This window comes from Athene noctua, chromosome 2, assembly GCF_965140245.1.
Source record: "Athene noctua chromosome 2, bAthNoc1.hap1.1, whole genome shotgun sequence".
NCBI classification, from domain to species: domain Eukaryota; kingdom Metazoa; phylum Chordata; class Aves; order Strigiformes; family Strigidae; genus Athene; species Athene noctua.
Genome location: NC_134038.1, coordinates 85,360,767 through 85,377,112, shown reverse-complemented (window position 1 = coordinate 85,377,112; position 16,346 = coordinate 85,360,767). Strand labels below are relative to the sequence as shown.

At 36.7% G+C, this 16,346-nt stretch overlaps 1 protein-coding gene across 4 annotated transcripts in view; it reads left to right on the top strand.

Annotated features, from left to right (window-relative positions):
* Positions 1–16,346, top strand: part of CDH12 (cadherin 12) — a 583,296-nt gene that overhangs the window by 513,797 nt on the left and 53,153 nt on the right. For all 4 annotated transcript variants that reach the window (XM_074897855.1, XM_074897854.1, XM_074897853.1 and 1 more), the window contains one exon: positions 11,211–11,398. In XM_074897855.1, coding sequence (XP_074753956.1) covers positions 11,211–11,398 — 188 coding nt within the window. The remainder of the gene's footprint in view (positions 1–11,210; positions 11,399–16,346) is intronic.

The window sequence follows — 16,346 nt, the reverse complement described above, 5'->3', positions numbered from 1 at the left end:
GGCCTGTGAGAGAGAAGTTGCTCAGATAATGGTACAATGCAGATCCCACCCAGCAGTAAATTAGACATTTACATAAAAGGATTGCGTGATTGAGAAATTATGCTGTTCACAAACCTGAAAAATTAAAATAATAAAAGCAGAGGTTTTGATTTAAAAATTTTTTTTTTTTTTTAAATAACACAAGGAAGAATTATTCTTTCCCCACTTGGACAACTTGGTAGAAAATTTACTTGGGATTAAGGTGCAGAGCTCTGATCTGCCTAATTAAGTGTTTTACCAAGTATCCCCAACTTTCTGAGAAATTATTCTACCCACTGCAATTTAGATAGGAAGTATGACTTTTCTTGCTACTCCTGTTAAAAGTTATTGTGCTTTATATACAGGACTTGTATCTTGATTGGCTCTCAGAATGAAAATGAGTCTATCTTTCATTGATTAAAATATTTGCCTGGCAGACAAGATTCCCTAATTCAGTTCAAGCAACTAATTACTTATTATATGCCAAATGGGAGATACTTACACGGGACAGGTGGACAGATTCATTGCAGATTAGCCTGCAGGCGGTAATTAGGTGGGAGACCGAGTCAGAGCTTGCTTGGAATCAGAAAGGGAGGAAAGGTTGAATCCTAGTCCGCTCCATCTTTGTTAATTTTCTAACCACTATGTCATAAGACATAAATGTTAAAAAAAGCACTAGCTTCGTTTTGTAAACGAAGCTTTTCTCTTTTAATGTCAGAAAATATTAAGCAAGTCTGATTTGCATTTACCTGGGAGTTTTGGGTAAACTAAAACTGTATTTTTGAGTTGAAAATATATTTTAACAAATCGTTTACAAAACGGACAGAAGACAGGAATGCAGACTCCAGAAACAGACCCATGCAACTGCAAGCCAATCATGAGAAGAGCAGCCATGCAGAGGTCATTATCATTTTGGACTGTAATACCAGTGAGTCTCTTAACAACAGCTTTAACACCAACAAAACAATAGTCAAATCAGTACCTGAATAAATAGTATCAGAGCAGTATTTGCACAGTGCTCTTACAGGAATCAGGGGAGGATTTAGGGTAACTCCTCTTTAATCCAGGTTCCTTCCAAGTCTCATACATCTGTACAATCTGCATCTCTGTCTCCCCCTCCTCTGGCCTTCTCTTTCCTCCTCACCTTGTCTATCCTTATCTTCAACATGCACTCATGTCTCCCTTCTCCTAAAAGAGGCACAAATTTATCCCTGATCTCATTTTCATCTTATAACTACAGTGTGGCCATCTCCTCCTTCTCTTCCCCAAGTAGTTTTTACTCTCCAATAATAACACTGCTAAAATAATTTATCCTGTGTTGGTTCACTTCCAGCTCTGAGTCTCTACACATTTTGCTACACTGAGATCACGATTCTTCATCATCCCAGAAAAGCACTTTTCAGCTCTGTCTTGCTTGGTTTGGCCACTGCACTGTCACACAGCTCAGTTACCCTTTCCTGCTGCTTCTGTTTGGCCCATCTGACTTAGCTCCACGTTTGACAGCTAGTCATAAAAAAACCTCTGTATTTTTTTCTACACCACACCTAATCACTGCAATTAAAGATGTTTTTACATAGACTAAAATAAGGTATATAATGGCTCATTTTATTTTTCTTTAAAGACTCATGCCAACTTTATCTTACTTTTTTCTTATTTTCATCAGAATTTTCCAAGTAGTTTCAGTAAGAATTGATTTTTCCCCAAAAGTAGATGTAGTCTTAGTAAAAGGTCCCTAGAAGCTTCCTTTTTTTTGGTAGCTGTCACTGTTGCATGATCTTGATCATAAAGCATCTTGAAGAATGAAACATCTGATTCAGACTGAACAATGACACAAACCCAACTAAAGCATAATATTAATATATTGAAAAAAACAGAGATAAACTGGAGGGAGTTCAGTTACCATAGATTCTCAAAACACTAAACGTTTAGTGAATTTTATGTCTCCTACACTTACATTATTTTTTTAACTTTCTCAAGAATGCATAACTAGCAAGGGCTATTCTTAGAGGACTGTTTGGATGATGGAATGAAACGAAAACCTCTTTAAAGCTCTAAACTGAGAGAGACTGAACCCTCAGCTGCAATGCAGAGCATGAAAACAAATAAACTATTTCTTACTAAATATAGCTACTTCTTACTATTCCATAACCAATGAAAAATACAGGTAATTTGTCACTAGGTAAAATGTAATGCTCTGAGTGCACAGTAAACAATGGTCCAAGAAATACAAATGAACACAATAGTGATTAGAAGTTAAATATTATCTATTGGTTCTAAAATTATGTTTTTAGTCTGCACTTATCCAATTAATTTTCCTCCTATCATCAGGTTTAAGTGGTAATTGATCATTAACAGCAAGATTTATAGGTCAATTATTTTTAAACACATCATTATCATCATAGTAGATTATTATTATTATTAATAATTGTATTTTACATCTGCTACCTTCTGTATAGAAGATGTAAACAAATACGGTTCATAGAAATGCAACAACCTTTGGCAGGAATCATGACAATCATTCCACCCCAATGTGTTTTCTGTGGGGAGCGGTGAAGAAATTACTCATTCAAAACAAAGACAGTATTTAGATTGGATGCCTGAAATTATCCACAGTAACCTTGGGAATGGCTAAAAAGCACCATGCATTTCCATTTACCCTCTGATACCAAAGAGCAGCTAGGTCTGCAGATTTAACAGCATGGGGTTGCCTTGCAACAACTTGAGAATCGGTTGCAATGTGACTCACAGACTACAGTGTCACTTGCTGAATCACTATTATTTCTGGCAGGGTCTGCCGCTTTCCCCTAAGTTTTCTGTCCAAGGAAGAAATCAACACAGCCTTTCTGTTTCAGACGGTGGTGGGCTTGCTTTCTGAAAATTTAGAGGCTATACTGCAACATGAAGTGAAACAGACCATATGTAATTATCTAATTATAATCACAATAGTTAAGGCTTGTCATTTTCAGAAATTCCTAACAACCACAGTTGTAGTCAGATTTTCAGGAGTGCTCCACTCCTTGTAAAAACATTAAATGGGATGCCCAAAAAGTAATTGCAACAGTCCAAAGGTTCCTACTGAGAGCATTATGAGCTGTTTTGAAGCAGTTTTGAAACGGTCTTCTCTGAGTCCAGTTGATTTTTGCATGAAGAAAAATAAAAAAAATACAAAGAAAATAACAGAAATATTATAGAGGAACTATTTCAAGTATTCTCTTGAATTCATGACTATTATTTTTTTCTCAGTGACTTCCACAGCAAATTAGTTGATCTTAATAAATGTGATCGCCGATGCTTTCAAGAGAAGGAACAATAACTAAGTGATTGCTACCCACAGATCTCACTCCAAAAGGAGCAATACTTGTATAGAAATGTCATCTTTAAACACTTAAATTGGAAGACATAAACATTAGTTTTGATAAGTTGATCCTACTTGCTGTAAAGTATTGAAACAAAGAGCTTCACTCCACAGTCAGAATTGAGTATAACTGTTAAGCAGGTATTCTTTATTCGCAGCACTGGGCAGCACTGGGGATTGCTGCACCACGAGTGCCGCACTTGGTAACAAAACACTCTGACTAATATACACAAAAAGCACACTTATTCATCAGACTTCTTAGGAAAGGCAGTCATGCTAATGGGTTCTCAGAATTCATTTACATAGTCTGAGCATGCATAGTAAAAATAGAGTGAGGGTCTTTTCCCCTCCTTAGTGTTCCACATAGTCTTCCTCGCACTGTCCATTAGTTGAACTTTAGGTTTCCTGTGTCCATAGATGGTCATAGTTACCTCATCCGTCCTTCAGCTCCTGTTTGTTCTAAAGAGGTTAGTTTAGACCAGCTTCCATTCACTTATCTTGACACTGGTGTCTTCTTAGACACTTGTTTTTTAGGTTCCTGATATTAGGGATGTACTTAGGGAGTTTTTCAGGCTGCCCAAGGTCTGTCTTATCTTCACTAGGCAAGGAGTTAAAGGTTTTAAAACATCTTACAAGTGGGTAATGACTACAGAGGGTAGTTAGGAAAAAAAAGTATAAATGAAATTATATACATTGCAGTAAAATATGGGAAAAATAAAAGCTAGTAAACCACAAGTGATAGTTAACATTAAAACTAAATGTCCTACTTTACACATCCCTGTATGTTAGCAATTTCAAGCATACTTGTAGCAACTTCCCTTCAGTATAAGAGACTACAAATGTGAGACCAATTGTCATCTTATAGTATCATTATTTTTTTGTCCATATCACACACTAAATCACAAGTATTTTAAGGTAACTGAATACAGAAACCAAAACTTTAAACAAAGAACAGTAAACTATTATGCACTTTCACTTGATGATTTCACATTTTTATCTTTAAGAATAAAAATTTTCTGCTTCAGACTGTGCCAACATGGTGAAGAAAAGTAATATGTATTTTAGGGAAAACCATTTTCCTAAAATGTACCCAATGAGAATGTGAAAAGCAAAGCTTCAAAGGGAGTCTTCGGAGTAATACAGAAGCTGAGCATGTTTTGTTTAGATGATTTTAGGCATGCTACTTAGGTGTGACTCAGAGGACTAAAGATAGGGACCTAATTTCCTTAGTCGATGGAGAGAAAAATGATTCTTCCAATACAGATGATTTAGAGCACTTGGCTTAGATACTAAAGTAAATGGCTTGACCACATTCTTAAGAGTGAATGAATTGTAGTAAAATTGTGTTATTATATTTTGTGCCAGAGTCATAAAGAAAATATGAAAAAGCTCACACAAGATATTTAAGAAGCAGAGATGTTAAGCAGAGCATTACAAATTCTGTGTCCCATCCTTGGCAATATACTTTTTATCAAGTTAATGTTTCACATATATCATGCAATTTAAATTTTATAGAGGAAATCGGTGTATTGATTTATTTCATGGTGACAGTGTGATCACCAGAATATTATCAACAGACCTATCTGATAAATGCCAATTACATGCTGCCTGAGATTCTGAAAAAGGAAAGACATTTTCTCTTGAAAGGATAATTCTTCTTCTATCTATAAGGCATGCTACACCTTGATAATTCTTTATAACCACTGTGTAACTTACATAAAAACATTTAATTCAAGCTTTTACACTAAACCCCCTATAAATTATTTTTCTCATTGTTTTGGGGGCTTCTTTTACTGACCTTTTTTTTTTTTTTTTGTAATAATTTCTTAATCAGAAAAAAATATATTATCAAAACAGTTCTTTATTGGTCATGATACATAATGAAGCTGGTTATCTAGAGCTGGTTTTCCACAGAAGCCCTCTCAGATCCAGGAAGCATGTTGTCCTACAGATAAATGCATTGACTAAGTCAGGCTTTGCACAAATGACCATTTAGCCACCACTTTTCCATACAACAAGACCAATGGAAGGAAAAGTGATGATGGTAGCATCGTTCCTGTACAGTAATAACAGCATGATTAAATCAGTTACTCAGGAACTTGATTTGGTCTCTTCAGCTTGTCAGACTTCAATCTCATATCATCTAGGAGAAATCCTTAAACTTAAAAAAGTTCTAAAAATTAGCATTTTTTTTCTCCTCCTAGTAAAACTATACCACCATACAAAAGAAAATTTAAGATTCTTCAAAGAATATTATTATTTTTGCCTAGGTATTAGGAAACCAAACAAGTGCTACTAAAATTATTTCTACATTATGCTGTTAAGCAGAGTATTCTGTATTGTCTCTGCTACACCCAGGACCCTTTGGAGACAGAAGCTGTGGGTGAATAACTTCATCTGAGAAAATACACTGAGATTTCCCATTTCCTGAACTCTTGCTCCAACAAGGAGATGTTATGCTCTGTGGAGTTAGTCTCTGACATACAATTGGGAGTTTTATTTTAGAAAGCTTTCTGACAACAGCTTATTGGTTGTAAAAACAGCAAATGGTTAAACTGAAATTTGTCAGTATACAAAAATTATAGCAGGTATAATGAACATTCCACCCCACCCCCCCCCCCACCCCCACCCCCTTTAAGGAATGAAGAAAGAGGGCAGCCTCTTTCTCAGTTTGCTAGATCACCTGAGGGGCTGATAGAGTCCTGCCTCAGCAGCTGCCAGATCTGGGGAAGCTCCATCATGTGGATTACTCTAAACTTGGGCAGGATCAAATTCGAAAGGGGTTTTGCTTCTGCTCATTTTCCCTTGAAGAACTGGGGACGCTTGGACACCCAGGATCTCTGCAGTCTGGGGAAGTGTAGCCCTTGCTAGGTGTGGACTTTGGAGTCCACAGCATAGTACCAGGAATTTTTAAGAATGGTTATGCTATATCTAATGAGACCGTAAACCCTAAGTCAGAGCAGTGGGTTTGAGGATGGAAGAAGCCTTGCCATTACTGAAGTTTTACCAGTCTATACCAGGTCATGCATGACCTGCATCAGAGAACATGTTGACAAAGCCAGGCATTTCTCTTCTCTTCTCTGCACAAGATCCTAAGCAGTGCACAGAGCCACAGCTAGGAGATGAATAATTCTATGTTACTACTGTGATAAATCGAATCTTTCCAGTTTTAGGAGCATGTACATCAGAAGCTGCTAATTATGAGGCTGATTAGCTGTAGCTGAGATAACAGGTTTAGTATACTCACTATCTGTTTGTATTCACAGTATCCTTTCTTTTGCCTATTACACTATTGTTAAAACACCATCAAGTAAATATGAACTGTTGTCTTTGGATTCTTCCTAAACATACAGAAATTAGTGCCCTCATAACCTGTCCAGGATAAAAACTGAAATGCCTTAAACTAACAAAAATACTATAATATACATAATCTGTTGTTTTGTGGGTTGGTTGGTTTTGTTTTTTTTTTTTCCTGAAAAAACATTAAAGATTTAGATCAAAGAGAAAGAAATTATTTTATTTCAGTCTTGTTGACTATCAGATTCATGCTATCACGTTTAACTTCAATGCAATACTTTGGCAACTGTCAAAGAGAACTGAAAAAAAATATGGACAAAGAAAAAGCAGGAGAGGATAATCTTGCATACACACACTACGTGTATGGTGACAGATTAGAAAAAAGTTTAAATAGCATTTACAGCCATTTGCTGGAAGGCCATTATGCATTTAACTTAAGTCCTTAGATGCTAACCTGGGTTATTTCTTAATGGCTGTTTTGCTGATAAGATGTAGTGATGGTTTTCATTTCTTATTGTCATCAGAATTGAAAAACTTTTTGGCAAATGGTGTGCCTGTAAATTGCAGGTGTGAAGAAATAAAACAAAAAAAAACCCTTTTGTAAGGAGAAATCAAATCTCAGAACAGTTTTTGAGCCTTAAAAACTAAAACTAATTTAATCATGTCAAAAGAACTGTATATGTGTGCTGAATTTCAGTCAATATGACTGATTACCTGTCACTTACTCCGCTCTGATTTCTTCCTGCTATGCACTTTGGAACCATCTTTGTTTTAGAAACTTGGAGGCAGCGTGTATGAGTAGTTAGCTCACCTCTACCTCTGCTTCCTGAATGCTTTTGGGGCTGAGTAGCAAGCCCTATCCATCATTTCAGCCTAAACACTTCAAGAGCATCATCATTCATTTATTTTTATCATCCTCATTGATGCTGCTCAACCTGAAACTCCAAGAATGTTTCACACCTTGAGTCACATAGACACTACACAGGCTTGATAAGTGGATGCTTGTATGCTAAGCTACATAATCATACGGCTTTTTCTAGTTTTGGATTCTGGGTTGAATTTTAAGTGTAATTTAAGTACAAAGTGTTGCATAAATTAAGCAACTTCAACTGGCACATAACTTTTGACCTTAAAAATAACATTTTTTTTTTCTTAAAATTCCTTACAACAGAGTGAAAAATCTTGAACAAGCAATATACATTGCTACTAGCTTCCCTATATGTGAAAATATTCCAACTTGAATGCAATATGCATGATTGAAATTAGCAAAAGGGTAACTAGTTGCAGAGTCCAGTTTCATAGTGCAGTCTGAGGGAAGTAAGGTCTTGCACCTTTGGTACATCCCACATAACTCATCCTTTACAAAAGCCAGCAACAAATTTACAAAATGCATTTAAAAGATTTATGCAAGTAGAAGAAAAGATTTTTATAGGCAAAGAAGTCACAGGGGACAATATACAAAATTTGACAGAACTGTTTGAGCAGCGTAACCAGCTGCTGCATAAGTTTGTCTGAGCTGCATGTTCCATCATTCCTAGAAGCTGCACACAACAAGGTTTTCAGGACCTTTGGGAGTAAAAGGCTATTACTCAGACCTGTTTCAATATACCTTTTTACCAAATGGAGGTAGTAGTGTATACAGCCAAAATGGACAATAAAAACTGAATAACGTTAAACTGTCACAGCAAGCCCACATCAAGAAGTAAAGTCCTCTAGAAACAGAAAAATAAAAATCTACAAAACTGTCTTTCTGTTATATTTCATGTGCAGCATGTATTGATCATTTCAAATGCCCCTTGTACAAAGACTATTTTTTGGCAGAAAAAACGTCAGTTTTCATGCTATACATTATATTCTCTTGAAATTTTTCCCTGAGCTGGCAACAATACACATTATTTGTTTTCATTTATTTTATTCTGAAAGTATGTTGTCACAGTAACACCATTAAGAACTTCCATATGCTGTGAAGATAATATTACAGGAGGACGATGGCAGTGTAATTACATACTACATCTTCAGAGATCTGACTCTGGCAGAGTTGAAGATTACTTCAGAGTTTCAAATTAATCTGTATGACCCCATCTTTATGGCTCTTGAATTTCTGGAAGTGATGAAATGTCAAGTCATTGAAAGTAACTGATAAAGGCCTAAACAATTTGAAATGAGTAACGATGTGTTTACTTGACTTCATCTAAGTCCCATACGCTTTACAACCAGGTACAATATTTTATAGAGAAATGTTTGTTTTAATGAATCTGAGTGTTCCTCAGTTCACTAAAAATAGATCAACTAAGCAAAGAAGGAAAAATCCATTAGCATATGCTCTTATATTTTACATTCACCAAAATTGTGGCTATAAAGAGAAAACACTGCAGCAATGATTTCTGTCATCCAGTATAAGTGTCTGTAAAAGACCTGGGCATCAGGGTTAGAACTGTGTTGTGGAAATGTAGTATAAGGTTCAAGTGCAGGCAAAGGTCTTTTGGATCCTTTTTCTTCCACCTCTTCCGAATAACTTGTATAGCAGAGACCCAGTAATACACATATTTATAAGTGACATTAGATAATAGCATTTGTGATTGTCTCCTGCACACAATCTTAAAACTGTATTCTTTACTCAGTCATTGAAGTACGAGTAAGAAATAGCTGAGGCTACTCTTGTCTTGACAATATTTTGTGTCATAGTGCACCTTTCCAGCTGTTAGAACAACAAGAAAACAAAACAAAAAAGCTTCATTACCTTCCTTTGGAAAAAGAATGAAACGTTCCTTTAGTATGTTCCCTTGGAAGAAATAGTTAAATGATAATTGCACAACCTTTAGTAGTTCAGTCAATGAATACTACAAAGCTACGCGTGATAATGTCCAAATGTGGATGCTGACACAAGCAGACTTACAGGGATTTTCTCAGAGAAAGCAAGTTTTGCCTACCAGTATACTTTGCATACGGATGGACAGGTGGAGGAAGCAGACAAAACACATTTTTTCAGAGGCAATCAAACAGACAATTATATAGGTACCAAAGCCCAAACTACTAGCTCACAAAAGAGCTAGGTTTGCTCCTAATCTAGCAGTGCTAATGTAATTTTTTTCCTCACCTGGAAATATTGTAAAACTGAAAAAGCTGACACAGCATGCATTGTAAGGAGATAACGACAGGGAACAGCATCTGCTGTTTAATTCAGTGGCTGGATGCAAAAATCATCTATACTGCTGTTACATGATATACAACTTCTCAGATCCTCATTTTGTGAATCTGACTAAACCATGGCCAGGTGGAAATCTCTGAGACCTCTCCCTAATATGCTTCCCACTAGTCACAGATGCCTGTCCTGCTGTACTTTTGAAAGAGGTGCAAATTTCCTCTACGAGGAACAAAGGAGGCCATTGCCTATGTTTTCGTGAGCCAAAGGGGATGCTGCGTGAGAGCTTTTGGAGAATGACCCAGAAAACCAAGATGCTACCTTTATTGAGAGCCAGGATGAAGTGAATCAAGCATCCTGGGCCTGCTGTGAAATCAGCCTCAAAAGCGGCTGCCGCTTTTGACAGCAAAGGCTGCTGCGTGAAGAAAGGCGAATGCTACCTGTCCACTGGAAATATGTGAACATGGTGGTGTTCAGTGGCAGCTGTGCAAAATAACAACTTCAGCCAGAGATGCAGCTGAGCAGGAAAGGCAGGTGCTTTACCACTGCTGTAATAAGCCAGGACAGGTTGTTATAAACTAAGGCCTGATGCTAGTGATGTCGTTAAAGTCAAGGCTGACTCAAAAGTACTTTGGACCTTTTCTTTTAGCTATTTTAATTGTTATGTCTAACATTTTCTCCAACAGAGCTGTTTCCCTGAATTAAACCAATTTGTACTCACATATCAGTAGTAATGCTTCGTTTAAAAGTGTTTAATTTTTGTGTATTTTTTTTAAACTTTTGTTACCACTAATAGTAAAAATTGAAAATAAAAGTGTGGAGAGCTAAAAATTTTTCAGCGCTGAACTTTTAGTAAGAGCATCCTCTGGTGGCTAATATAGAAACAGTACCTTTTATATCTTTCCTCCCTAAGGAGTTGTACATGTCATTATAATGCCAAATGTTACAAAAATGGGTGAAAATCTTTTTTCCACTGAAGTTTTCCTTTCAACTACTGTGAAATGCGTAGATGTATTTTCTCAAACAAAAGTAAAATTCAGATACTAAAAACTGTTAAACGTAAGAGGAAAATACTTATAAACATGTACTATCTAAAAGTACAATTTAATTCGAAAGAGCCAACCACATGGATAAAATTAAAGATAGAAATATAACTAGATATCTCAAGAGACAGAGATGCTAAGGCCCTTACAGTTGCACTGGACCAAATCTAGAACCTAGGGGAAATCAGTGGGTAAAACATGTATATTTTTTCCTAATCCTTTGTTGTTTTGATCTCATTGTTTCAATTAGATAAATTAAGTCTATTTATTTTGCACAGGCTCCATGGTTTTAATCAGACATGCTATGTTACTTATCAAGGAATCCCAAGAATGACTGTCTGCCACTTTGTCACAGGTATCTTCCATTTAAAAGTACCTGAGTCTTCTCACGTTGGTTCCGCTATTGGAAGGATCAGAGCTGTGGACCCTGATTTTGGGAAGAATGCAGAAATTGAGTACAGCATAGTTCCAGGAGATGGAGGAAACCTGTTTGACATCACAACAGATGAGAACACCCAGGAAGGAGTCATCAAACTGAAAAAGGTATGTGGCATCGATGGGGTGTATGTACCTATGGCTCAAGTGAGAAACTAGGTAAGAGAATAAATGTTGTGAATTATACCTGATAAGTAGCACACAGTAGTTTGTATCTTTATTACAATTTGTGGGTTTGATCTTAGTCTTAAAAGAAATATCGGCGTTTAATATTTTATTTCATATACAATCAGGTATGACTTTTCATAAATAATGCTAGTTTTAATGGCAGAGGAGTAACTTTCATCTCTGTCTAGAAAATATAATTTCTATTTTATGGGAAGTTTTCCACCTAAAACCATATGAAAAATGATCCAGTTCTGAGCATGAAATGAAAAAGATATATTTTATGTTTGGGATAATATATTTTATATGCACTTACAAGCATTTTATTTGAAAAGTTTTTATTTTATGTTATTTTAATAATGAAGCAGTTGTACAGTACTGTGGTGAACAGAGTTTACTCAGGGTAGAGAAGTCCCAAAATATTGCAAATTGATGTGTCCTACTTCCAGTCCCTTAATAGTGTTCCAAATAGCTGGTTATCAGATGTTCATGCAAGGGACCACATTGCATCTCAGCTGTTGATGTTGCTTTAGTGTGCTAGAATAAATTCAAGATTACTGAATTTATGAATTTTGAAGATGGAAAGGATAAGTGTTATTTGGAACTTAGTGTTTAAAGCACTCAGTAGGAGAGATCCAAACCAGGGACTGTCCCATTTTAACCAATGATTGTCTTCTGAGTGCAGGCATGTACATGTACACAAATGATCAACTTGTTTGGTAGAAAGAAATCTGAACCACCAGCTCATTCTGAAAGGCCAGGTTATGTTTTATAGACAGTTCATGCTTGTAGGTGTAATTTTTATAAATTAAACACATCTATGAGCTGAACTATACAAGGGTCTGTGAAGGGAACAGTTCTGTATATGTGTATTAAGACAGGCTTTAGGAAAAGAGAATATTTAGTTCCAATAGAATTTAGAATTTAGGTACTTAAATTCCCCCTGGCTCTGACCATGGATCTATATTTGCATTATACTCATTCTAACAATGAAATTCCTGGCTTCAACCTCTTGACCCGGGAAATGGTACATTATCCATGGGTGCATTAAAGGACCAGATGATAAGTCACTTACTCTTCTGCTAGTTTTAGTTACATAAAATGGAAGCTATGATACCCACAGGAAGTAATTTGTCAGTAAGACACAAACTCTTTTTGTTCTTCACACACCCCCTTCTTTTCTGGCTAAAAGTTTGAATGTACTTTTAACTCCTTATGTGAATTTTTCAACTTTGTTTAATTTTAAAAAATTGTTTTGATCACCTTTTTCCCTCTATGGAGGTGACTCCAAAATAGCTCCATCTGGAACTGTCAGGCTGAGCAGCTGCATGCCCCTCCGTATACACTGCCAGTCGGAAATGGCAATCAGTAGGAACCATTGAAAAATGAATATTTGAGTATCAAGTGTAGGTTTTTGATAGGATTCAGTTCTCCCTGGATTAGTCCTAAGCCTCAGCTGTGCTGCTTTTTTTTATGCACAGCAATGGAATTTTTCCATACTTATGGTTAAGTGTGTATATATATTAGACTGTATAGGCAAAACATTCAATAGAGTGATGCAGATTCAAAGAGCATGAATATAATACTTGTTACTGATGAGAGCATGCATGTATGAATTTGCCTGATGCAGTTATCTTAGGACCAGCATATGCAAAATGCCTGGCCACTTATGAGACTGCTGTTATGGATGGGGAATTATATAGTATCTAATTGAATCACTAATTTAAAAAAAAAAAAACAAAAAAAACCAAAAAACAACTGACACAGCTAATTCTATATCCAGATACTTTAGAGCTGATCACTGTATTTTGCTGCATGTATTATTAGTCTTTCCAATGAGAAGATATGACATGTCTGAAAGTTTATGGCACTTTTACAAACAGCAGAACATCAGTCGATGTTGCCTAATGTAAATGATAGATCATTGTCACTGAACAGGAGGGGAAAAAATATAATCCTAATTCCTTCTGAGTTTGGGGAGAGTGACAGGCTGTGAAGGTCAGGAAATACCAGTTTTGTTCTATGCAGGAATGTGGAAAGATAAGCCCAACATGCATGGTCCTCTAGTAAAGAATGCCATTATACAGACCCTACATATTGCCCTTCACAAAACTTTTTTCAGCAAAAAGGTCCTATTCACTAAGCTTTAAATGATCTAAGTGTTTTAAGACACTTTGGAATCATCCAAAATCCATCCACTTAAACTCCCTGCTGGATCTCAGGCTAACAAGAGCAGTGTGGATTCTTAAAAATACTGTTAATTCTGTTGTCTTTTCATATCCTCTATGGTTGTAATAATATAAATATGTTTTCCTGGGTAGCAGTTTTCAGATTTTCAGAAGTGCTGGACGTTCACAATACTGTGGACACCTATTAATATGCCTGCTACCCATACTGTACAGGCCTGCAACAGCACTATTCATTTGCCTCCAAAGAAGCAATTTCACATTGCATGATGTTCAAAACACTGATTTGACCTTGTGTGATTATGCAAATATTTAAGTCAGGTATGCATTTAAGTCCTTCTTTAAATCAAATCTGGTGAATGAATAGGACTAACACTTTCAATTATGAATTATGAATAATAAACAGTCAATGCCACTAATAAAAAGTGCCATGTGCTTTAAAAACAGGTTTGTACTTATGCACAGCATATTCTGATGCTATAAGTGCAGCAGGAATTCAGTGCTGAGCCATTTCAAAACCATTTATAAAGTTTGCTTTTATTTCTCCTGAAAAATTTCTTGCAGCCAGAAACTGTCAGTCACTGTATAGATGCTTTTTGGTTCTGTTGTTATACAAAAAAACATGGAGACATTTCTATATCAAATTGAGAAAAATTAAGCCTTCCTTAACTACATTTATTTTTGGTGGAAAATACGTTTGATGATAAAAAATTGCACAAGCCAAGCTGCTTTTTGGCGGAAGCAAAAGGCCATTCTCTCTTTCTCGGACACTAAATGGGCACAACAAACAGCTACAGTTGTACAAGGTACACATCTTAAACCATCTGTTTTGGTTGCTAATTTATTTTTGTGCTATAATCCAATATAAGCTTGATAACTACTACTCGTGCTATTTACATATGTTAAAAATGGAATAGCTTTTCCTATATTCTGCTAAAGATATGATCCAAATGCCATTTAGCACCACTGTGTGGTTAGTACTGTAATAGCTTCCTCTGTCTCACAAAAAAGGGAAAAAAATAGTATCAGGAAAGAGTAGAAAAATGTCTGGCTTTAGCATAATGCTGCATACAGTTCTCTGTAAGAGTAAGAAATATTACTATATTAGGAGTAGAAATACCAATTTCTTCCCTTGTGTGGTGCTATTTAATACAGCTTTTATTGGGTTTTGTATTCATATAGTATCTGTCACCTTACCTGAATGCTTCAGCAAACTACAGTGAGTGCAAGCTACAAGAAGCAGGGTGACAGAAGAGACCATCTCCTTTGTGCTGGAGTGTAGTGGCCTCATGTGGGGCATGGAGTAGTGCTCCCAGGTATGGAGGGAAAATATGTCAATCCCAGGCAAGCTCCTGACTCTATTGAAACTGGTAAGAAATCTTTAAGGACCACACCCAACAGAAAAGGAAAACAGAAGGACCCAATCTTCACTGAACAGTTGGCACTAAATATATTAAGCTAAGGATGAGTTTATAGGATAAACCCATTGTGTGCAGAAGCCTCTTAATTGGCTCAGCATGAGCTAATCCAGAAATTGAGCAGGGTTCAAGCACTAAATCTGGCTCAGGCATTGCTAATCTGTGCAGAGTGTCATTAAAACTGAGGAAAAAGCTGTTTCTAAGCTTCACCTGATATGATCCTACACTGCTGCACTATACTTGGTAAGCTTCTCCATGTGTGTCAATGGAAGCTCAGGGAAAATCTGCATCTTGTTTTTTGTAAGCTGTGTACCACTGCTAACTGATCAAGTGGCATAGCTGTATCCATGAAAACACAGCATGTCAAGAGAGGACAAAGCACTGCATGATGAGAAATAGTAACTTTGTGATGATAACAGCAACTGGGGGGACAGTGAACAGACCCAGTAGCTGCAAGGAGGTATGTGGAGTGTATGCTTCCTTGCAACCTCAGGGGTCACTGAAGAAGCCTTTCATTGGAGTCAGCAAGTAGAAGTTTGACTGCTGACTGAATTGAGTTGTCTTGATCATGGAATTGCCCATGTATGTAGCACTAGGATATTGCTGTAATGTAAGAATGGTCTGATAGCATCTGTACACCACAATAGTGAGCATAAGGCAGACTTCTGATGTCCCTCATTCAGAATTGCATTATCGCTACTACTTCCTTTACTAACAAGACTGTACAGGCTGTTCAACCTGCCCCACCCTTTCGTTCTCCAGAGGCAGGGAATAATGCCCTCTGCAGGTGTGTGCATAGTCAGTCACTGTCTGCCTATAATCATAACTCATGAGTATGTGTGAGTGGGAATTGTAGTTTTACATATTGAGGGGGAAGAGCAGGCAGTATTAAGTCATTTGGTATAGGTAGAAAGTGGTGACCTGGGTACAGATGCAGTCATAAAGACCATGGCAGCCACAGAGAAGAATAACAAGAAGTATGAGGAAAGGGAGAGCTTTGGTCTCTGAAATTTGCAGATACAACTGTTGGGTTTTTTTCCTGAAACGGTGAAAAGCACCTGAAGAAAGCTAAGATGCTTGAGAGCAGCAAACAGCTGAACCACAGACATTGGTCAGCTTCTGCCCTTTTCCAGATACAGAACTTACATAATAGTTTGTCCACTTCCTATCAAATCTTGAAACACTCACTTCAGATTTGGTCAAATCTACAGCATAGTAGATTTGGCCTACAGATCTTTTTTTACTGTGTGTTCTCATGTCTGTAATTAATGAATATTCCTGGCTGAT